This window comes from Antedon bifida, chromosome 7 (assembly GCF_963402885.1).
Source record: "Antedon bifida chromosome 7, ecAntBifi1.1, whole genome shotgun sequence".
NCBI lineage: Eukaryota > Metazoa > Echinodermata > Crinoidea > Comatulida > Antedonidae > Antedon > Antedon bifida.
This window is the reverse complement of record NC_136232.1, coordinates 8,620,032-8,643,494: the sequence shown is the minus strand read 5'-3', so window position 1 is coordinate 8,643,494 and position 23,463 is coordinate 8,620,032. Positions and strand designations below refer to the sequence as shown.

At 33.4% G+C, this 23,463-nt stretch overlaps 3 protein-coding genes and 1 pseudogene across 4 annotated transcripts; all 4 read left to right on the top strand.

Annotated features, from left to right (window-relative positions):
• The first annotated feature begins 219 nt into the window (after positions 1–219).
• LOC144847876 (uncharacterized) lies at positions 220–6,143 on the top strand. The gene is made up of 3 exons (XM_078704437.1): positions 220–269; positions 2,906–2,987; positions 3,467–6,143. Exons 2-3 carry the CDS (start codon positions 2,940–2,942, stop codon positions 5,150–5,152), a joined length of 1,734 nt encoding a protein of 577 aa, XP_078560563.1. The 5' UTR covers positions 220–269; positions 2,906–2,939; the 3' UTR covers positions 5,153–6,143.
• A 2,099-nt stretch (positions 6,144–8,242) lies between these two features.
• On the top strand, positions 8,243–10,772 carry LOC144848047 (uncharacterized; annotated as a pseudogene). Its single transcript, XR_013613820.1, has 2 exons — positions 8,243–8,288; positions 8,699–10,772. The product of XR_013613820.1 is annotated as an uncharacterized LOC144848047 (transcript).
• A 1,763-nt stretch (positions 10,773–12,535) lies between these two features.
• On the top strand, positions 12,536–15,912 carry LOC144847872 (uncharacterized). The gene is made up of 3 exons (XM_078704424.1): positions 12,536–12,616; positions 13,833–15,714; positions 15,807–15,912. The coding sequence occupies exon 2, from the start codon at positions 13,839–13,841 to the stop codon at positions 15,516–15,518; it is 1,680 nt and encodes a 559-aa protein (XP_078560550.1). The 5' UTR covers positions 12,536–12,616; positions 13,833–13,838; the 3' UTR covers positions 15,519–15,714; positions 15,807–15,912.
• Positions 15,913–19,856: 3,944 nt separating this feature from the next.
• On the top strand, positions 19,857–22,665 carry LOC144848126 (uncharacterized). Its single transcript, XM_078704821.1, has 2 exons — positions 19,857–19,938; positions 20,643–22,665. The coding sequence occupies exon 2, from the start codon at positions 20,653–20,655 to the stop codon at positions 22,330–22,332; it is 1,680 nt and encodes a 559-aa protein (XP_078560947.1). The 5' UTR covers positions 19,857–19,938; positions 20,643–20,652; the 3' UTR covers positions 22,333–22,665.
• The last annotated feature ends 798 nt before the right edge of the window (positions 22,666–23,463 follow it).

The window sequence follows — 23,463 nt, the reverse complement described above, 5'->3', positions numbered from 1 at the left end:
ACAAAAGAAAGTGCGTTTCGCCAACCCGGTTCCATTCAGGTATATTTACTCAGTGCAAGAAAAATGAAATAAAAAGAAGAAACTACAATGCTGAGATGATTCAAAGCACTCAACAAATTTACACAATATAGACCAAAGATTACATGGATATGTAAGTACAGCTCTTAACTTGGAAAAATGCCATAAGAGAATTTATGGTGCTCGGTTATCCAACATAAAGAATTGCGCTTCAGAAGAATATTCCTTCAAGGACAACAGTTTATTTACAGGTAAGATTAAAAAGATGTGATGAGGGGGGGGGGGGGGGGGTTTGGGAATCCATAGGTTCATTCTCTTGGGAGTTTACTGTAAGGTATTAAAACAATTTGTTAGTCAAGCGGTCAAGAATAAGTAAAGTTGGATAAATTTAAAGTCAAAGAGAAGGGAAGTTTTGTTGTAGTGCAAACTGGTTTGAACTAGTTTAAACATTGAAGGAGACAAACTTCAGACAAGTTTGTGTTTTGCTTTAATAATAATTAATAAATAATTATACAATGCTGTTAAAATCATTCCATCACAATTAGTTTTAAACAGCTATTTTATACTGGTAGAGAAAAGACTTGAATTCTAAAGCCAATATAAAGGACTGCACATTATTACCTCCGCCAAGGAGGTTATGTTTTCACCCCTGTATGTTTGCGTGTGCGTGTGTTAGTGTGTGTGTCTGTGAACAGCCTGGAGGCCACAGTTTTTATCCGATTCTCACCAAATTTGGCCACAATGATCTATGCCTCAAAAGCTCGGACAAGTTCGAATTTGAGGGGAAAAGGTCATAGGTCAAGGTCACAACTAACCAAAAACTATTTTAATGCCTAGAGACCACAGTTTTTATCCGATTCTCACCAAACTTAGCCACAATGATCAATGACTCATCATATAATTGTGGTTAAATTTTGAAGGGTCAGGGTCAAAGATCAAGGTCCACAAAAAAAAAAAAGAAAAAAAAAAAAAAAAAAAAAAAAACCTCAGCGGGACTTGAACCAGCGATCTCAACTGTGAGAGGCTGGATACATAACCATTACACCAAACTCTCATCTACAACTTTGTAGTGTGCAGTTAGCCTATTTACATTTACATCTAATAAAAAAAAATGTAAAAAAATATATATATATTTTCCAGGGACATTTTATGTAGGGGAATTTTACAGTAGGCAGAGGTTTGTACTCTCGGAGTACCCTCTAGTTTCTAATTATTTTTACCCTTTTCAAATAACTTTTACAATAACTTTTACAATATTACCAAGTCATCTCCAAATTAAACAGAATAATAATTTAAAACAAACTATTAGGCTTTTATGTTCATGAACACATAAACGTTATTGAAAGAATCGACATCAAAACCCACAATGATATTTGTGAAAGCTTATTTATAGAAATACCAAACAAAAATAAAAATACTAGCATTGGAATAATCTCTGTCGATGCATTCGCCAAGAAAATTGAAGATCTCCTATTCAAAATAAATTCGGAAAATAAAATATGCCACATTATGGGCGATTTTAATATTAACCTTATTCATTATGATAAAATGATAAAATAAATGATTTTATACATTTACATGTTATCAAATACATAAATTACAAAAACGTATAGCTAGAATGATTAAAAACTCACCGATGAGAACAGTCTCCAAACCACTATTACAAAGTTTAAAAATGTTAAATATATACGATATATATAAAATTCAAATTGCATGCTTTATGTTCAAATATCATCTCCAAGAACTTCCCTTTCCTATAAACAACTTGATTGATTTAAACCCTAAAACTGATCGCTCAAAGACATTAAGAAACGCAAATATATATCCCACACAGTAGACTAGAAATAAATAAAAGATCAATTTTCATTGAAGGACCATCTTACTGGAATAAACTCCAGTCTACTCTAGAACAAAATCACATGACCTCGCTCCCTATACTAAAGTACAATGATAAAAAAGATGATATTTGAAACATATTGCTAGCTTATAAGATCATTAAAATTATTGTTACCTATTGCCTGCATATTATGCTTACAATATATTTTAGATTTAACGCCTAAGACGCATGACCCCTCCAATTGTGGACCAGTCCACTCCTCATCCAATCGGTGTACACACACAGTACAGCCTAGATGGACGCCGGAGATGTCCAGGACTGACTGACGGCTGCGGCTGGCTGCCAAAGTCAGCCGTAGACATCAGGAGCGAGATCTCTGAAATCCGACGGTGGTCCAAATTGGAGGGGTACACTGCATCATGGAGTTGTAACTATTTTGCATTACTTCTAAAATTTTTAACACCCTCCATGATTGCATTATATTTCTATGATATGTTTTTATTATGCTTGATCTCACTTTGTATTTTTTTATTTTTCTGTCTATCAAAATGTCTTTTTTTGTAATTGTAATGCGTCCGTCTATGTTTTATGCTTAGGGACTACAAAGACATGCCACTTTGGCTTCTGTGTGTCTTGACCATAAACAATGTAAACTGTCTGTTGATGTTGAATAAATATTGTTTATTACTAAGTTAAAACATTGATGGCAGTCATGTTAATAATTTCCAACATTTGTAAAATAAAAGGGTATTAAAAAAATACTCATTGGAGTTGTTTGGTTTTGAAAACTTATTTTAGTAACTTAAAATATGTTTAATATACAAACCAATGCCACATTTTTACTACAATATATTGCTCTCAAAAACAATAGTTAATTAAAAAGAGATTTAAGTCCATGGGATTATTTTCAAAGTTTCACAATACCCTTTTTATAATATTGCTAATTCATCCACAAAGCAAATAAAAACAACTTTTTAAAACAAATACCGTAGAGTTGAAAATTGAAGGTACTTGAGTTATTAATCTATATAAATATCATTTTTTTTATAGCAGAAATTTAATCATAGACAGGTGGTGAGCAGAAATGTTTAGAAAAACTCGTCCAAACGATCAAGTTGAAAAGAAACCTAAGGTAAAGTTTTTTCCTGTAAAAGAAGCTATTAATTAATGAATTTAGATTTTATATATTGCTATATCAGTTAGCTTGCAATTGTAAAATGTCATTATAGCTTTTAGTTTACTTGTCATGTTGACCACTGCTTAGGTGGTCAATGCTTAGGTGGTCAATGCTTAGGTGGTCAATTCTTAGGTGGTCAATGCTTCAATCAATTTTTACTTATTTTGATATCTCTTCACACATTGTTGTCATTTTATTTATATAAATAGCTGTTGTACTTTAAATATTAATGTGTGGAAAAGAAAATTAACGACAAATCCAAGAAAGTGATCAATGCCTTTTATTATCTCAACAATTCAAATCTGCAGATTTTGTTTATTCTAAAATCATAGAAAATTGCAATAGGCAATTTACCTGCTCTTCAAGCACAAGCACATTTTATTAAAATAAAAATTATGGACTGTATATGTTTTATTGAATGTTTTATTTTACAGTCAACCATGAGTTTACCATTTTACTCCGACATTGAAAAGAAAATGTCCGCAGTTAACAAGGACAAAGAGAGATTGAAGAACATGGAACTGTTTGTTCTCGACAACTCTTTGCGAGAGACGACCGTAGCTACTTTAAAGGCACACACTATCGAGAACAAGCGAGCAATCTATGAAGAGATTAAGAAATGTGGGTTCAAGTACTTCATCGTGGAATCTTTCAACCATCAGACAAGAATTGGAGATCTGTTCTTGAAGGAACTTATTGCCAAGGGTGAAGACTTATCCAATGCGTTTGCCTTCTCAGAACTGTGGGAGAAGATTGTTGATAAAGTTCCTCAGCCTGACATCCCAATTGGAATGTTGAAATGTAAAGAGTTTGGCATAAAGAACGTGTTCATTGAGTTTGACCTGATGTATTATAAGATTGATTATAATAAGATGAACATGGATGAAGTTTGCAAGTATTTCAAAGAAAAGATCGACTGGATTCGAGCAAATATTTCCAAAGATTCACTGATTTTGGTCAACTTTAGAGATTTGTCCACAACCATGATGAAGTATCCTGAACGTGTCAGACATGTTGTCAACTATCTCTCCAGTCTTCCTAAAAAAGAACGAATCCTGGGTTTAGCATATGAAGATCTTGGTGCAGTACTGCCAGAGCAGCTAGGAGCTTGGACACTTGCTATCAAGAGAGAGATGGAAAGGTGTGGATGGAATGATGGACAACTTTTGTTCCACCAGCACGAGCAGTGGGGTTTAATGCATTCAGCTAACCTGGAAGTCCTTGCATCAGGTGCTACAGGCATGTGGGCAGGCTTATGCATAGAGGGCGCTGCACTTGGGCATGCCGATACTTGTACTGCCATTTTGAACCTGATCAGACTTGGAAACACAAAAGTCTTGAAACAATACAACTGCAAATATCTTAGAAAAGCAGCTATCAGAGTCACCAAAGCTGCCACTGGTGGTAAAAAGCCAAATCCCAAGCAACCAATCTACGGTGAAAGGGCCACTGACTTGGTGTTCGGATTCATTTTCTCAGATCCTACAGCACAGGGTGGATTTAACATGGCTGAATTCTTTGGAATGAAACAAGAAGTTCGAATTTCAAACATGGCGAATGCAGATATGGTACTGATGAAACTAAAAGATGTGTTTGGTGAAGATCCACAATTTACACTTGAAATGGCAGGAAAGATGAAAGATCAGATGTTGAAAAATGTTTCAGATGGCAGAAAGGAAGAATATAACAGTAAAGTAGGACTTGCCATGTTGTTTGATCAAGCTGGTGGAAAGTTGACAAAAGAGATGGCTGACGTCATTGCAGAGGGTACCAGGAACTCTTCCTTCATCAACACCCTCATAGATGAAATTAAGGAATCTTGGGATGAATGGGACGGCAGAGGTAGAAGTAAGGTAGATAACCAACTGACCTTTGACCATTTCTATAATGGTTTTATGGCGCCATACTTTGGATGCTATCGCTGCGAAGACAGCCAACAAGGCTTGAGAGCTATGGATATGGACCAAGATGGCATGATTGACTGGTTTGAGTTCAGGCACTTCTTGATTTGGGCTGGCAGACAAAATCCTAGAGTTAAAACAAGTCAGGAGCTGCTAGATGTCGCGTTTAGAGATGGTCTTATCCCAGCTATGAATGATGAAATGAACAAAAAAAAATAAGGGAAAACATGACTATTAATTGGGATTTAGCTTATTTTGAGTTCCCATTTCCATAACTTCTGATGATGTACTTTAACCTAATGTTTAATTTTGATGGAATAAAATGTATTTTATTGATTGATTATAAATGGTTTTCTAATAGAAGTTCCTAAGCAACAGTTTGATTTCTTTGCATCTGTAGTAACTAAATAGTTACGGTAATAGAGGAATAAGTTAAATTCATTTATAGTGCTTAAGTGGTTTATTTTTGTGTAACGCACAATGATTTTGTTTGCATTTGTAGTGACTAAATAATTAATAGAGGTATTAAAGTTAATTCATTTTGCTTTTGGTGATGTGGTTTATTTTTGTCTAAAGCACAATTAAATGTTGTTTGCATTTGTAGTGATTAAATTCATTTATAATTAGTATAGAGATGTAGTTAATTTTTTAGCCCCTTTTCAGTTTAGTTATTTGTTAATCTTATTATTATTATTATTATTATTAAATGCACAATCAAAACATTAATGTTTAATCAATGTGATTTATTTCATGAGGTCACTAATTAATGTAGTACTAATAAAAGAAATATGTTTGTTGGAAAAATAAAGTGGGAGAAAAACAAACTGAATGTATTTGCTTTTGAATTGAATTGACAACATATTTTCTATCCACTCTACCATTTTCATATAAAGATATTGTAGAACCATGTCAGCCAACTTCAATATTGAATATCGAAACGTGGCAGGCTATAGGCGCTTGTATTTAAATGGTCAAATTAGGATATATTCATTATTATTCAGTTTTTATGGTTGATCTTTTAAGAAGTGTATTAATTTGAAATCCTGAATCCGCCAATGATGGCAATTCATTTTTGACTGATTTTTTTTGTCATATATTTTATGTTAACCTAACAGAGATTGCAATTATATTAACTTTGTTTATTTACAAAATATAGTCATAATATAAAAGCTAAAGAATATTAAATTTATTATTATTTGGAAAATTTCACTTGGGTTACCGTATTACACAATAAATGAAATATTGTATAAAAACTGAACATATGTTATATTATATCCTTTTCTTTCCTTTTTATTCAATTCAACTTTAGAGGCATCTAGTCCATTTAATTTAAGACAACTTAATTATAATACTCGATTATACAGTGTGGACTGAAGGAATACAAAATGTTTCTTGTGATTCTGGAATATCAATCAATAAACTAGCCGATTTTGTATGGTGCTACTACACTTTCGCACCTAAATTTCTCGAGCTTTAATGCCCAATTTTAAAAATATTCACCCGCTGCACGGCTGTGATGGTGAGTGAGCGTGAAGTCTTAGGCTCAGTTAGATGCAAAAGACTTTAAAAACTTGTAAAACAACCTTCCTAATTTCAAAAGGTCTGCGGCTTAATGGTTGATTTGCAAATATTTCTAAGCGTTCGTTCGTTTTTACATTACACATTATACAAAAATATCAAATCATTATGATAATATAATTATTGCGTGTGGTATTCATACATATTTTATACTTTACTAACCTAGTAATAAAAACACAATATGTACATACATGCACATTATGGAAAAGCAGAAAATGGTTGGAAATTAAAAGGATTTATAAGTCACTTGGTAAATAGATGTCTGAACTGAAAAATAAAATATCAACAGGATTTATGAAAGAATGGTCAAACAAAAGAGGGTGCGCTCCGACCCTGTTCCATAAAGGTATATTTACTGCGAGAAAAAAAAAATAAAAAGAAGAAACTACAATGCTGAGATGATTAAAAGCACTCATTGAATTTACACAATATGACCAAAGATTGCCTGGATATGTAAGTAGAGTTCTTAACTTAGAAAAATGAAATATCAAGGGAATTTATGAAAGAATGGTCAAACAAAAAAGGGTGCGCTCTGCTGAACCTGTCCCATTAAAGTATATTTACGGTCCAAAAGAAAAAAAAAGAAAGAAGAAACTACAATGCTAAAATGATTAAAAACAAATTTATACAATATGACCAAAGATTGCCTTGATACAGGCTATAACAATAAATTACAGACCTCCAAGAGACTCGTTGATTGGTTAATGGACATAGTCATTAAAATATTAAAGAAGATTTCTAACTGTTGTGTCAAATTGAAAAGTAACTATTATACCATGCTTATAAAAGTTAACAAAACAACTTTTTATTACACAATCCATCAATATTTATATTGATCCATTTTATTTTTAAGCAACAGTGAAAGTAATCTACTCTGGTGCTCGGTGCTCCAACATAAGGAATTGCACTTTAGAAGAATATTCCTTCTTGGACAACAGTTTATTTACAGGTAAGATTTAAAAGATGGGGTGAGAGGTATTGGTATTAGCACAATTTGTTGGTCAATCAGTCAAGAATAAGTAAAGTTGGATACATTTAAAGTCAAAGAGAAGGGATGTTAAGTTTTGATATAGTGCAAACTGGTTTGAACTAGTTTAAACATTGAAGGAGACAAACTTCAGACAAGTTTGTGTTTTACTTTAATAATAATTAAACAATTATACAATGCTTTTAAAATCATTCCATCACAATTAGTTTTAAACAGCTATTTTTTACTAGGTAGAGAAAAGACTTTTTAAAAGAAGAGAAGAATTCTAAAGCTAATATAAAGGACTGCACATTATTTCTAATTACCCTTTTCAAATAACAGAATAATAATTTAAAACAAACTATTGTTAGACAGAGTTGAAAATTGATAGCAGTCAGGTTAATAATTTCCAACATAACTGCATTTGTAAAATAAAAGGGTATTAAAAAAATAATCTTTGGAATTGTTTGGTTTTGAAAACTTACTTTTGTAAATATGTTTAATATACAAACCAATGCCACATTTATACTACAATATATTTCTCTCAAAAACAAAGGATTTAAGCCCATGGGATTATTTTCAAAGTTTCACAACACCCTTTTTATAATATTGCTAATTCATCCACAGAGCAAATAAAAAATAATTGACCTTTTAAAACAAATAGAGTTGAAAATTGAAGGTAGTTGAGTTATTAATTAATTGATATATAATATATACAATTTTATTTATAGCAGAAATTTAATCATAGGCAGGTGAGCAGAAATGTTTAGAAAATGTCAGCCAAAAGATCAAGTTGGAAAGAAACCTAAGGTAAAGTTTTTTTCCTGTAAAAGAAGCTATTAATTAATTAATTTAGATTTTATATATTGCTATATCAGTTAGCTTGCAATTGTAAAATGTCATTATAGCTTTTAGTTTACTTGTCATCATTTGTTGGTCAATGCTTCAATTCAATTCAAATCAATTTTTACTTATTTTGACCTCTTTTCACACATTGTCATTTTATTTATATAAATAGCTGTTGTACTTTAAATATTATAATGTGTGGAAAAGAAAATTAATCCAAGAAAGTGATAATTGCATTTTTATTATCTCAACAATTCAAATCTGCAGATTTTGTTTATTCTAAAACCACTTCACCTGCTCTTAAAGCGCAAGCACATTTTATTAAAATAAAAATTATGGACTTTATATATTTTATTAAATGTTTTATTTTTCAGTCAACCATGAGTTTACCATTTTACTCCGACATTGAAAAGAAAATGTCCGCAGTTAACAAGGACAAAGAGAGATTGAAGAACATGGAACTGTTTGTTCTCGACAACTCTTTGCGAGAGACAACCGTAGCTACTCTAAAGGCGCACACTATCGAGAACAAGCGGGCAATCTATGAAGAAATTAAGAAATGTGGGTTCAAGTACTTCATCGTGGAATCTTTCAACCATCAGACAAGAATTGGAGATCTGTTCTTGAAGGAACTTATTGCCAAAGGTGAAGACTTATCCAATGCATTTGCCTTCTCAGAACTGTGGGAGAAGATTGTTGATAAAGTTCCTCAGCCTGACATCCCAATTGGAATGTTGAAATGTAAAGAGTTTGGCATAAAGAACGTGTTCATTGAGTTTGACCTGATGTATTATAAGATTGATTATAATAAGATGAACATGGATGAAGTTTGCAAGTATTTCAAAGAAAAGATCGACTGGATTCGAGCAAATATTTCCAAAGATTCACTGATTTTTGTCAACTTTAGAGATTTGTCCACAACCATGATGAAGTATCCTGAACGTGTCAGACATGTTGTCAACTATCTCTCCAGTCTTCCTAAAAAAGAACGAATCCTGGGTTTAGCATATGAAGATCTTGGTGCAGTACTGCCAGAGCAGCTAGGAGCTTGGACACTTGCTATCAAGAGAGAGATGGAAAGGTGTGGATGGAATGATGGACAACTTTTGTTCCACCAGCACGAGCAGTGGGGTTTAATGCATTCAGCTAACCTGGAAGTCCTTGCATCAGGTGCTACAGGCATGTGGGCAGGCTTATGCATAGAGGGCGCTGCACTTGGCCATGCCGATACTTGTACTGCCATTTTGAACCTGATCAGACTTGGAAACACAAAAGTCTTGAAACAATACAACTGCAAATATCTTAGAAAAGCAGCTATCAGAGTCACCAAAGCTGCCACTGGTGGTAAAAAGCCAAATCCCAAGCAACCAATCTACGGTGAAAGGGCCACTGACTTGGTGTTCGGATTCATTTTCTCAGATCCTACAGCACAGGGTGGATTTAACATGGCTGAATTCTTTGGAATGAAACAAGAAGTTTGAATTTCAAACATGGCGAATGCAGATATGGTACTGATGAAACTAAAAGATGTGTTTGGTGAAGATCCACAATTTACACTTGAAATGGCAGGAAAGATGAAAGATCAGATGTTGAAAAATGTTTCAGATGGCAGAAAGGAAGAATATAACAGTAAAGTAGGACTTGCCATGTTGTTTGATCAAGCTGGTGGAAAGTTGACAAAAGAGATGGCTGACGTCATTGCAGAGGGTACCAGGAACTCTTCCTTCATCAACACCCTCATAGATGAAATTAAGGAATCTTGAATGGGACGGCAGAGGTAGAAGTAAGGTAGATAACCAACTGACCTTTGACCATTTCTATAATGGTTTTATGGCGCCATACTTTGGATGCTATCGCTGCGAAGACAGCCAACAAGGCTTGAGAGCTATGGATATGGACCAAGATGGCATGATTGACTGGTTTGAGTTCAGGCACTTCTTGATTTGGGCTGGAAGACAACATCCTGGAGTTAAAACAAGTCAGGAGCTGCTAGATGTCGCGTTTAGAGATGGTCTTATCCCAGCTATGAATGATGAAATGAACAAAAAAAAATAAGGGAAAACATGACTATTAATTGGGATTTAGCTTATTTTGAGTTCCCATTTCCATAACTTCTGATGATGTACTTTAACCTAATGTTTAATTTTGATGGAATAAAATTTATTTTATTGATTGATTATAAATGGTTTTCTAATAGAAGTTCCTAAGCAACAGTTTGACTTCTTTGCATCTGTAGTAACTAAATAGTTACAGTAATAGAGGAATAAGTTAAATTCATTTATAGTGCTTAAGTGGTTTATTTTTGTGTAACGCACAATGATTTTGTTTGCATTTGTAGTGACTAAATAATTAATAGAGGTATTAAAGTTAAATTAATTTTGCTTTTGGTGATGTGGTTTATTTTTGTGTAAAGCACAATTAAATGTTGTTTGCATTTGTAGTGATTAATCTTCACATTATTATTATTATTATTATTATTATTAAACACACAATCAAAACATTAATGTTTAATCAATGTGATTTATTCCATGAGGTCACTGTAGTACTAATAAAAGAAATATGTTTGTTGGAAAAATAAAGTGGGAGAAAAAAAAAATGAATGTATTTGCTTTTGAATTGAATTGACAAGATATTTTCTATCCACTCTACCATTTTCATATAAAGATATTGTAGAACCATGTCAGGTCAACTTCAATATTGAATATTGAAAAGTGGCAGGCTATAGGCACTTGTATAAATGGTCAAAATTATTAGGATATATTCATTATTATTCAGTTTTTATGGTTGATCTTTTAAGAAGTGTATTATTTTGAGATCCTGAATCTGCAAATGATGGCTATTAATTTTTGACTGATTTTTGTCATATATTTTATGTTAACCAACAGAAATTGCAATTATATTAACTTTGTTTATTTGCAAAATATAGTCATAATATACAATCTAAAGAATATTAAATTTAGTATTATTTGGAAAATTTCACTTGGGTTCCCGTATTACACAATATATGAAATATTGTATAAAAACTGAACATATTATACCATTTTAAATCTAGCCCATTTACATTGAAATTTAAAACAACTTTACAAATTATAATACTCTACTATAATGTGTGGACAGGAGTATTACAAAATGTTTCTTGTAATTCTGGAATATCAATCAATAAACTAGCCAATTTTGTATGGTGCTACTACACTTTCACAGCTAAATTTCTCGAGCTCAATTTCTCTGCCCAATATAAAAATATTCACCCGCTCTGCGGTGGTGATGGTGAGTGACCATGAAGTCTTAGGTGCGAAAGTACAGTAGCGCCTTTTTTATTTGCAGTCTTCATGGTTTTTAATTGATGCTACTATGGAAATATTTTCTAGAAAGTAAATTTCACTCTGCTCTTTGAGTGGTGGAAACTAAAACAACCTTCCTAATTTCAAAAGGTCTGCGGCTTAATGGTTGATTTGAAAATATTTCTAAGCGTTCGTTTTTACATTACACATTATACAAAGATATCAAATTATTATGATAATATAATTATTGCGTGTGGTATTCATACATATTTTATACTTTACTAACATAGTAATAAAAACACAATGTACATACATGCACATTATGGAAAAGCAGACAATGGTTGGCAATTAAAAGGATTTATAGTCACTTGGTAAGTAGAGGTCTTAACTTGGAAAAATAAAATATCAAGAGGATTTATGAAAGAATGGTCAAACAAAAGACGGTGCGCTCCACCGACCCTGTTCCATGAAGGTATATTTACTGCGAGAAAAAAAAAATAAAAAAAAGAAACTACAATGCTGAGATGATTAAAAGCACTTAATGAATTTACACAATATAGACCAAAGATTACATGGATAAGTAGGGGTCTTAACTTGAAAAAATGAAGTATCAAGGGAATTTATGTAAGAATGGTCAAACAATGGCCGACCCTGTTCCATTAAAATATATTTACTGGAAGAAAAAAAAGAAACTACAATGCTAAGATGATTAAAAGCATTTAAAAGCAAATTTATACAATATGACAAAAGATTGCCTTGATACAGACTATAACAATACATTACAGACCTCCAAGAAACTTGTTGATTGGTTAATGGACATTAAAATATTAAAGAAGATTTCCTGTCTATTATACCATGCTTATAAAAGAAAAAAAAAACAACTTTTTATAACACAATCCATCAAGATTTATATTGATCCACTTTAAATTTTCTACTCTGGTGCTTGGTCATCAAACATAAGAAATTGCACTTCAGAAGAATATTCCTTCTAGGACAACAGTTTATTTACAGGTAAGATTAAAAAGATGGGGTGAGAGGAAGAATCCATAGGTTCATTCTGTTGGTATTAGCACAATTTGTTAGTCAAGCGGTCAAGAATAAGTAAAGTTAGATAAATTTAAAGTAAAAAAGAAGGGAAGTTTTATTTTAGTGCAAACTAGTGCAAACTGATTTGAACTAGTTTAAACATTGAAGGAGACAAACTTCAGACAATTTTGTGTTTTACTTTAATAATAATTAATAAACAATTATACAATGCTTTTAAAATCATTTCTATCACAATTAGTTTTAAACAGCTATTTTATACTGGTAGAGAAAAGACTTGAGTTCTAAAGCTAAAGGACTGCACATTATTTCTAACCTTTTCAAATAACAGAATAATCTAAAACAAACTATTGTTAGACAGAGTTGAAAATTGATGGCAATCAGGTTAATAATTTCCAACATAACTGCATTTGTAAAATAAAAGGGTATTAAAAAAATACTTTTTGGAGTTGTTTGGTTTTGAAAACTTACTTCAGTAACTTAAAATATGTTTAATATACAAACCAATTCCACATTTATACTATAATATATTGCTCTCAAAAACAATAATTAGAAAGAGATTTAAGCCCATGGGATTATTTTCAAAGTTTCCCAATACCCTTTATATATATTGCTAATTCATTCACAAAGCAAATAAAAAAAACTGACAAATAGAGTTGAAAATTGAAAGTGGTTGAGTTATTATATAAATATAATTTTATTTATAGCAGAAATTTAATCATATGCATAAGGTGAGCAATTTTTTTCCTGTAAAAGAAGCAAAATTAATTTAGATTGTATATATTGCTATATCAGTTAGCTTGGAACTGAAAAACATAATATATAAATAGTTTACTACTGCTTAGGTTGTCAATTTTTACTTTTTGATCTCTTTTCACACATTGTCATTTTATTTATATAAATAGCTGTTGTATACTTATGGAAAATAAAATTAATGACAACCACAAATCCGAGAAAGTGATAATTGCATTTTTATTATCTCAACAATTCAAATCTGTAGATTTTTTTTATTCCAAAGTCATAGAAAATTGCAATAGGCTGAACTTACAAATTAATTTCACTGACTTGCATTTTTAATTATGGTTTTATAAAAAAAAAAGGGTGAGGGACACTTCACCTGCTCTTAAAGCACATGCATGTTTTATTAAAATAAAAATTATGGACTTTATATTTTATTTTTCAGTCAACCATGAGTTTACCATTTTACTCCGACATTGAAAAGAAAATGTCCGCAGTTAACAAGGACAAAGAGAGATTGAAGAACTTGGAACTGTTTGTTCTCGACATCTCTTTGCGAGAGACAACCGTAGGTACTCTAAAGGCGCACACTATCGAGAACAAGCGAGCAATCTATGAAGAAATTAAGAAATGTGGGTTCAAGTACTTCATCGTGGAATCTTTCAACCATCAGACAAGAATTGGAGATCTGTTCTTGAAGGAACTTATTGCACAGGGTGAAGACCTGTCCAAGGCATTTGCCTTCTCAGAACTGTGGGAGAAGATTGTTGATAAAGTTCCGCAGCCTGACATCCCAATTGGAATGTTGAAATGTAAAGAGTTTGGCATAAAGAACGTGTTAATTGAGTTTGATCTGATGTATTATAAGATTGATTATAATAAGATGAACATGGATGAAGTTTGCAAGTATTTGAAAGAAAAGATTGACTGGATTCGAGCAAATATTTCCAAAGATTCACTGATTTTGCTCAACTTTAGAGATTTGTCCACAACCATGATGAAGTATCCTGAACGTGTCAGACATGTTGTCAACTATCTCTCCAGTCTTCCTAAGGAAGAAAGAATTCTTGGTTTAGCATTTGAAGATCTTGGTGCAGTACTGCCAGAGCAGCTAGGAGCTTGGACACTTGCTATCAAGAAAGAGATGAAAAGATGTGGATGGAAAGATGGACAACTTTTGTTCCACCAGCACGAGCAGTGGGGATTAATGCATGCAGCTAACCTGGAAGTCCTTGCATCAGGAGCTACAGGTGTGTGGGCAGGCTTATGCATAGAGGGCGCTGCACTTGGCCATGCCGATACTTGTACTGCCATCTTGAATCTGATCAGACTTGGAAACACAAAAGTCTTGAAGCAATACAACTGCAAATATCTCAGAAAAGCAGCTATCAGGGTCACCAAAGCTGCCACTGGTGGTAAAAAGCCAAATCCTAAGCAACCAATCTACGGTGAAAGGGCAACTGACTTGGTGTTTGGATTCATTTTCTCAGATCCCACAGCCCAGGGTGGATTCAATATGGCCGAATTCTTTGGAATGAAACAGGAAGTTAGAATTACAAACATGGCGAATGCAGATATGGTACTGATGAAACTAAAAGATGTGTTTGGTGAAGATCCACAATTTACTCTTGAAATGGCAGGAAAGATGAAGGAGCAGATGTTGAAAAATGCTTCAGATGGCAGAAAGGAAGAATATAACAGTAAAGTAGGACTTGCCATGTTGTTTGATCAAGCTGGTGGGACGTTGACAAAAGAGATGGCTGACGTCATTGCAGAGGGTACCAAGAACTCTTCATTCATCAACACACTCATAGATGAGATTAAGGAATCTTGGGATGAATGGGACGGAAGAGGTGGCAGCAAGGTAGACAACCAACTGACCTTTGACCATTTCTATAATGGCTTTATGGCGCCGTACTTTGGTTGCTATCGCTGCGAAGACAGCCAACAAGGCTTGAAAGCTATGGATATGGACCAAGATGGCATGATTGACTGGTTTGAGTTTAGACACTTCTTGATTTGGGCTGGAAGACAACATCCCAAAGTTGAAAGTAGTCAGGAGCTTCTTGACATTGCGTTTAGAGATGGTCTTATCCCAGCTATGAATGATGAAATGAATAAAAAAAAATAAGGGAAAACATGACTACTAATGGGGATTAAGCTTATTTTGAGTTCCCTTTTCCACAACTTCTGATGATATACTTTAACCTAATGTTTAATTTTGATGGAATAACATTTATTTAGTGATTGATTATAAATGGTTTTCTAATAGAAGTTCCTAACCAACAGTTTGATTTCTTTGCATCTGTAGTAACTAAATAGTTACGGTAATAGAGGAATAAGTTAAATTCATTTATAGTTCTTAAGTGGTTTTGCACAATGATTTTGTTTGCATTTGTAGTAACTAAATAATTAATAGAGGTATTAAAGTTAAATTCATTTATAGTGCTTTTGGTGATGTGGTTTATTTTTGTCTAAAGCACAATTAAATGTTGTTTGCATTTGTAGTGATTAAATTCATTTATAATTAGTATAGCGATGTAGTAAATTTTTTAGCACCTTTTCAGTTTAGTTATTTGTTAATCTTCATATTATTATTAAATGCACAATCAAAAAACATTAATGTTTAATCGAAACGTGGCAGGATATAGGCGCTTGTATTTAAATGGTCAAAATTATTAGGATATATTCATTATTATTCAGTTTATGTTTTATGGTTGATCTTTTAAGATGTGTATTATTTTGAAATCCTGAATCCGCCAATGATAGCAATTAATTTTTGACTGATTTTTGTCATCCTATATTTTATGTTAACCTAACAGAAATTGCAATTATGCTAACTTTACCTTTAACTGTTTATTTTTAGTATAGTCACAATATAAAATCTAAAGAATATTAAATTTAGTATTATTTGGAAAATTTCACTTGGGTTCCCGTATTACACAATATATGAAAAAATATATATAAAAACTGAACATATTATACCATTTTCTTTCCTTTCTATTCAATTCAACTTTAAATCTAGCCCATTTACATTGAAATTTAAAATAACTTAATTATAATACTCTACTATAATGTGTGAAAACGAGCTGATTTTGTATGATGCTACTACACTTTCGCACCTAAATTTCTCGATCTTTAATACCCAATTAAAAAATATTCACCCGCTCTGCGGTGGTGATGGTGAGTGACCATGAAGTCTTAGGTGCGAAAGTACAGTAGCGCCTTTTTCATTCGCAGTCTTCATGGTTTTAATTGATGCTAATATGCTTTAGAAAGTAAAAAAAACAACCTGAATAATTTCAAAAGGTCTGCGGCCTAAAGCTCTGTCTACAGGGGCGGATCTAGGATCTTGATAAAGAGGGGGCCGATATGGGAAAAATAATCGTCTAGGGTGGTCCTGGGGCATGCTACCCCGGAAAAATTTTTTTCTAGACGCCCGGAGATAGCATTTGAGGCGTTTTAGCCAGTCAATTCTTGTCATATAATTATCTGAATATAGTGGGTTTTATAGACCACATTTAATATACGGAACTGGTTTTTTTTTGCGCCTAAAGCCTGTTTTCCCGTCATGAATTTTTACACATTTTTTACGCGATCGTTAATGGTTTCTTGATTCTTTTGATGTTGCTGGGACACATAGACGTGAAGTTTTGCCAAGCCAAGGCCGGTCACGCACAGCCGGGCCCGTGTGAAAATTGAAAAAGCTACGCTTTTTGATGCTTCAACCCAGCCGGCCTAGGACATGTTTTCGCTGATATCTTAATCTAGTCTTTACACATAAAATTAAATTGTTTTTATATTAAAATTTAGTTTTACTTACACTTGTTATTTTGAAATATCAGACTTTAAAAGAGTACAAAAACATCGTCGCGTTGTAAAAAATCAAGAATTGTCAGCGCGTACGTATTTTCCCACAAACAATGATGACGTAATTTATGAACTATTCGATTGGTCAGTCAGTTTTAACGTTGAAGTTAAACTCGGTTCAACTTTTAAAAAAAAATTGAAGATTTTAACGATTTTTAATGTTGATTTGTACCCCCTTTTCCTGTAAAATCGTTGATAAAATCGTATGTAAATGGGAGCATAATATATATATGTATATTACACAAGGGCCGGCCCCCCCCCCCCCCCTCTAAATCCGCCCCTGGTCTACACTATCAAACGTACGTTATGTGACAAAAAGTGTGATGTGCCTATATATGGACATATTTGGCCAGTCAATGGTTGACTTGCAAATATTTCTAAAGTGCACGTATTTACAATGCACTTTATACAAAAATACCAAAGCATTATGATAATATAATTATTGCATATGTGGTATGCATACATATTTTATACTTGATTAACCTAGTAAAAACACAATATGTACACATGCACATTATGGGCAACCAGACAAAGTTTGGGATTTAGGCAGAGGTCCTTACTTGGAAAAATATAATATCGAGAGAATTTATGAAAGAATGGCCAAACAAAAGAACTCTGTTTACCACCTGCATGCTGTAGGCAAACATGGCAGCCTTTTTAGCTACAGTACGATCTTGTTTAAGTACGCCTTTCGGTCCCGTACCGCACATAAAATGGAGGTTCTACTGTATATGGACTGTTTTTAAAACAACCTACTCAGACCGGCCGGGCCATCTACAAGGGGTCACAAACCGTGAAAATGAATGCCCTACTTCACTGCTACTGTAATCCAATCTAATTAAACTATAGACACTATGCTAACATTTACATGCACAGAGAACATGAATTTGAATTACTGAAACTAATTACCATACTGTATGCACTGATACATATTTTTCTCTTTAAATTAATATGTGGTGTAATGGTATCTGCTGGTACCTGACAGTACTGTCGGTCGTGCGGTTTAAGGGGAGACAGAGTTTTGGGTTAGTGCTATTATAGATACATAAAGTGAAAAGGTGGACATTAAAGGCGTGGCATTAGACACTTGTACCTCATAACACACTAGTTCGATTTACTCATAATTGTACAACTTTTTTTTTTATTTATTTCATACGGAACTTGTGAATTAAAGATGGATAAACTATTTTACCATGTTTATAAACTATGTTTAATTTGAGGATTAGGGAGTGGCACTAGGTCAGGATTTAAAACCTGGACAGTGGGATTAAAAGCCAAGCATGTTAACCACAAAACCACAGCTACACATTACCCATAAAGCAACCACAACATTACATTATTTTTATTACAAGATTTTTTATATATGAAATGAGTTCCGGGTACAATTTTCTAATATTATAAAAAATGTAACATATTTCTTAAAGCTCTCTCTACACGATCAAACTTTATGTGACAAAAAAAATGTGATGTTCCCATATATGAACATATTTGGGCATATCACTACCATATTTGGGCACATCACACTTTTTTTGTCAAATTTTTTTTTATGTAAACAATTATAGGTTGGTGAATGATATTAAATATTATAGTATAATGAATTATCTAGAGTTACTTATAAAAACACGATATATATGATACTAAAGTTACTTACACTGGTTATGACACTCAATAACAAGTTATTGTCATAAATAAAGTTATGAATTGAACCAAATTAAATATTAGGCAAGTTGACAGTTGATGACGTTTGTTTGTTTGTCAATCTGTTTGTCAATCAGACAGTGTAATGTGATTTGCTGCACATAAACTATAGATAGTAAACACAATTGTAGTATATTAACCTGGGATTCAACTTTTCACCTTTAATATCACCTTACACTTTACTTTATTCTTTTTCTCTATTCCATTTGTTTGCTGTGTTCACAACAAATGCAGGTTGAAAACAATTTTAACGTTTACAATTATGTGACAAAAAATGTGATGTGCCTATATATGGGCATATTTGGCCAGTCAATGGTTGACTTGCAAATATTTCTAAAGTGCACATATTTTAACGTTTACAATTTTGAATGTAGTGAAGTGGATTTTTCTTAAAAGAAAAAAGCAAAGTTTTGTTCATGAAAAATGGGTAGAATTTAAAACCATGATAGAAGAGTTTTTTCAATAAAACCAGGCAGGAAATGGTTATTCAAAAGAAACCTAGTGGTCATTCAACTAAACGTTGGTGGCGATGGTCATTCAACTAAACCCTGGTGATGGTGGTCATTCAATTAACGTTGGTGACGGTGGTCATTCAACTAAACCCTGGTGGCGGCGTTCAATCAACTAAACCCTGGTGGCGGTGGTCATTCAACTAAACCCTGGTGGCGGTGGTCATTCAACTAAACCCTGGTGGCGGTGGTCATTCAACTAAACCCAGGTGGCGGTGGTCATTCAACTGAATGCTGGTGACGTCGGTTGTTCAATTACATCCTACATCCTGATTTTTATCTAGTCAATAGCTTTAGCAAACAAACCTTTCTGTTCAATGCCTTTAAAAGATAACATTTAGTTATAAAAGCAGTTCATACCGGACATGACCATTATTATTATTAGCAGCCTATAGGACACTGTGAAGAGTCAGTACCAATAGGACCTAAAAGTCTACACATTTTGCACTTATTTAAGTCTACAAAAGTATCAAAGTAAGTAAGGTAGATTATTTTATCTGTAATATAATTTCAGTGTTTACACCTTCTATAACTTGATATGATTAAGTAAATTAATTAATTTTATACATTATATATATATATGAATTTTAATTGCTTCATAGGTATGCATCTTAAAATATGTGCAGCGATATTTAGAATTAGACACTTTAGAATTTTTATTTCTTTCTTAATATAGAAATTCTTGAAGTGAAGTTATTACATACTTTTAGAGTCAAGTAAAAAGTAAAACTAAAGTATTCTTTTTTGTGTTATGTTACTGACAGTGGCGTAATGGAGAGACCTGAGGCCCCTGGCTTAGGAACCCCAAGGGGCCCTCCAACGCTGGAGGCATCGGGTGATTCTAGCCTTTTTCGACATATTTGAATGTCTGCTTTTTTCTCTAGACACTGCTCAGGGGGGCCCCATAAGATCCGGGGCCCCTGAGTTTAGCCAGTGAGCGCTCATAGCCATTACACCACTGGTTACCGAGATGTACAATTTAGCATGGTTCAAAATATTTGATATCATTATTGTCAAACCAAACTATGACATTATCAGGATAAAACCTGTTGAAAACTAGTTATAGAAATGATGGATGCAAATCAATGCACAACAATCAAAAAGCTCTAGTCATTAGGGAAAATTTAAATTAAAGTAGATCTGTCAGTAGGTAAACAAACACTACTCTTTTTTTTCAGCTAGTCAATCATGAGTTCTGCTAAATTTCATGAAAACATCGAAAAAAAAATGACTGCAGTTAACAAGGATCATGAGAGATTGAAGAGCATGGAGCTGTTTGTTCTCGACAACTCTTTGCGAGAGACGACTGTAGCTTCGTTAAAGGCACACACTATCGAGAACAAGCGAGCAATCTATGAAGAGATTAAGAAATGCAGGTTTAAATACTTCATCGTGGAATCTTTCAACCATCAGACAAGAATTGGAGATCTGTTTTTGGAAGAACTAAATGCCAAGGGTGAAGACTTATCCAATGCGTTTGCCTTCTCAGAACTGTGGGAGAAGATTGTTGATAAAGTTCCTCAGCCTGACATCCCAATTGGAATGTTGAAATGTAAAGAGTTTGGCATAAATAACGTGTTCCTCGAATTTGACCTGATGTATTACAAGATTGATTATAATAAGATGAACATGGATGAAGTTTGCAAGTATTTCAAAGAAAAAATCGACTGGATTCGAGCTAATCTTTCCAAAGATTCATTAATTTTAGTCAATTTCAGAGATTTCTCCACAACTATGATTAAGTATCCTGAACGTGTCAGACATGTTGTGAACTATCTCTCCAGTCTTCCTAAGGAAGAAAGAATTCTCGGTTTAGCATTTGAAGATCTTGGTGCTGTTATGCCAGAGCAGCTAGGAGCTTGGACACATGCCGTTAAGAAAGAGATGGAACGATGTGGATGGAAAGATGGACAACTTTTGTTCCACCAGCACGAGCAGTGGGGTGTAATGCATGCAGCCAACCTGGAGGTTCTTGCATCAGGTGCTACAGGCATGTGGGCAGGCTTATGCATAGAGGGCGCTGCACTTGGCCATGCCGATACTTGTACTGCCATTTTGAACTTGATCAGACTTGGAAACACAAAAGTATTGAAGCAATACAACTGTGAATATCTCAGAAAAGCAGCTATCAACGTCACCAAAGCAGTCACTGGTAAAAAGCCAAATCCTAAGCAACCAATCTACGGTGAAAGGGCAACTGACTTGGTGTTCGGCTTCATTTTCTCAGATCCTACAGCCCAGGGTGGATTCAACATGGCCAAATTCTTCGGAATTGAACAAGAAGTTAGAATTTCAAACATGGCGAATGCAGATATGATACTGATAAAACTAAATGATGTGTTTGGTGAAGATCCACAATTTACTCTTGAAATGGCAGGAAAGATGAAGGAGCAGATGTTGAAAAATGCTTCAGATGGCAGAAAGGAAGAATATAACAGTAAAGTAGGACTTGCCATGTTGTTTGATCAAGCTGGTGGAAAGTTGACAAATGAGATGGCCGGAATCATCGCACAGGATAACAAGAACTCTCCATACATTAACACCCTCATAGATGAGATTAAAAAAACATGGGATGAATGGGATGGAAGACGTGGCAGCAAGGTAGATAATCGTTTGACCTTTGACCATTTTTATATCGGTTTTATGGCGCCGTACTTCGGATGCTATCGCTGCGAAGACAGCCAACAAGGCTTGAAAGCTATGGATATGGACCAAGATGGCATGATTGACTGGTTTGAGTTTAGACACTTCTTGATTTGGGCTGGAAGACAACATCCCAAAGTTGAAAGTAGTCAAGAGCTTCTTGACATTGCGTTTAGGGATGGTCTTATCCCAGCTATGAAGGATGAAATGGACAGACAAAAATAAAGAAGCAGATCCTTAATGTTCCGTATATAATATTCAAAACAATATAGAAAACAAATTATGAGGTCCGTTGCAAAATAGAAAGTTATTTTTTGATTGACTGCAATATTGTTACAAATTAATTGTAAAATGTAAAATTTAATGTTCAAAACTATATTTTTAAATCGATGATCAATTTAAAGTTTAAACAAAGTTAAATATTTTATTTCAAATATTGAATATATATTCTGCAAAGACAAAGTATTATTCTTGTACTAATCTGTACATCTATATTATGCTTAATTCTGAAATAGGTAGACACAATGCAAAAGCTTTTGTACAGATCTCCTCTGCGAAACATAGATTTTGTAACATTAGTATTCATTACTATAAGTAAATTGTATACTATTTAAAAATATTTTGAAAACAAAATGATTAGTGTGAAATAATCAGATGCAAAATATCAGATTCAAAATAAAGTGATTATATTTCATTTGAAAAAGTAAAAAATGTGTACTTTAATGTAATACAGTTTAAATGTTTGCATGCCAATTAAACACAAGTAAAGTTAGGTTTGCAGAAACCTAACTTTACTACAGTAGTACTTTTGAATTGAAGTAGGTATCCATATTTATGGGGACTCTATCTGAACCAAATAAAAATAAGGGTGTCCCTTAAATAGAAATTGGCCCTAGTGTTGAAACATGTATTGTCCATTCTTCCTATCACAGGGAAGTGTCCCCTAAAGGCCCATTTACACTAGGACGATAACGATTGACGATAAATAGACAAATATGCATTTCTTATACATAAAACAAAGAAAATACAAAAACTTTTCATTCTAGAACTATAGAATAATCATTTATTTATGATGTCATGATTAGTAAGAGCAATAATATCGTGACAATACAGCGATTTTTTGATCGTCCTAGTGTAAACGGGCCTTAATAGAGGTGTACCAAAGGAGGGGTTCTACTGTGTCATAAAAATATAAAATTCTTAAGAGACCTAACTGAAGTAAACCAGCGTTCACCGCCCCCTTTACTTGTTTGTTCCTTTATCCTATATCAGTTAATAGTATCTTCTTCATTTGATTATTCAGCAACAAATACTATCTTTTATCTATAAGATACTATTGTGCATTGAACTTTTGAT

Excerpts from the sequence above, each read along its gene's own strand:
- LOC144847876 (XM_078704437.1), top strand. The coding sequence starts at position 2,940 with ATGTTTAGAAAAACTCGTCCAAACGATCAAGTTGAAAAGAAACCTAAG. Across the intron at positions 2,988-3,466 it reads AAGTTGAAAAGAAACCTAAG|TCAACCATGAGTTTACCATT; the intron begins GTAAAGTTTTTT and ends TTTATTTTACAG.
- LOC144847872 (XM_078704424.1), top strand. The coding sequence starts at position 13,839 with ATGAGTTTACCATTTTACTCCGACATTGAAAAGAAAATGTCCGCAGTT.
- LOC144848126 (XM_078704821.1), top strand. The coding sequence starts at position 20,653 with ATGAGTTCTGCTAAATTTCATGAAAACATCGAAAAAAAAATGACTGCA.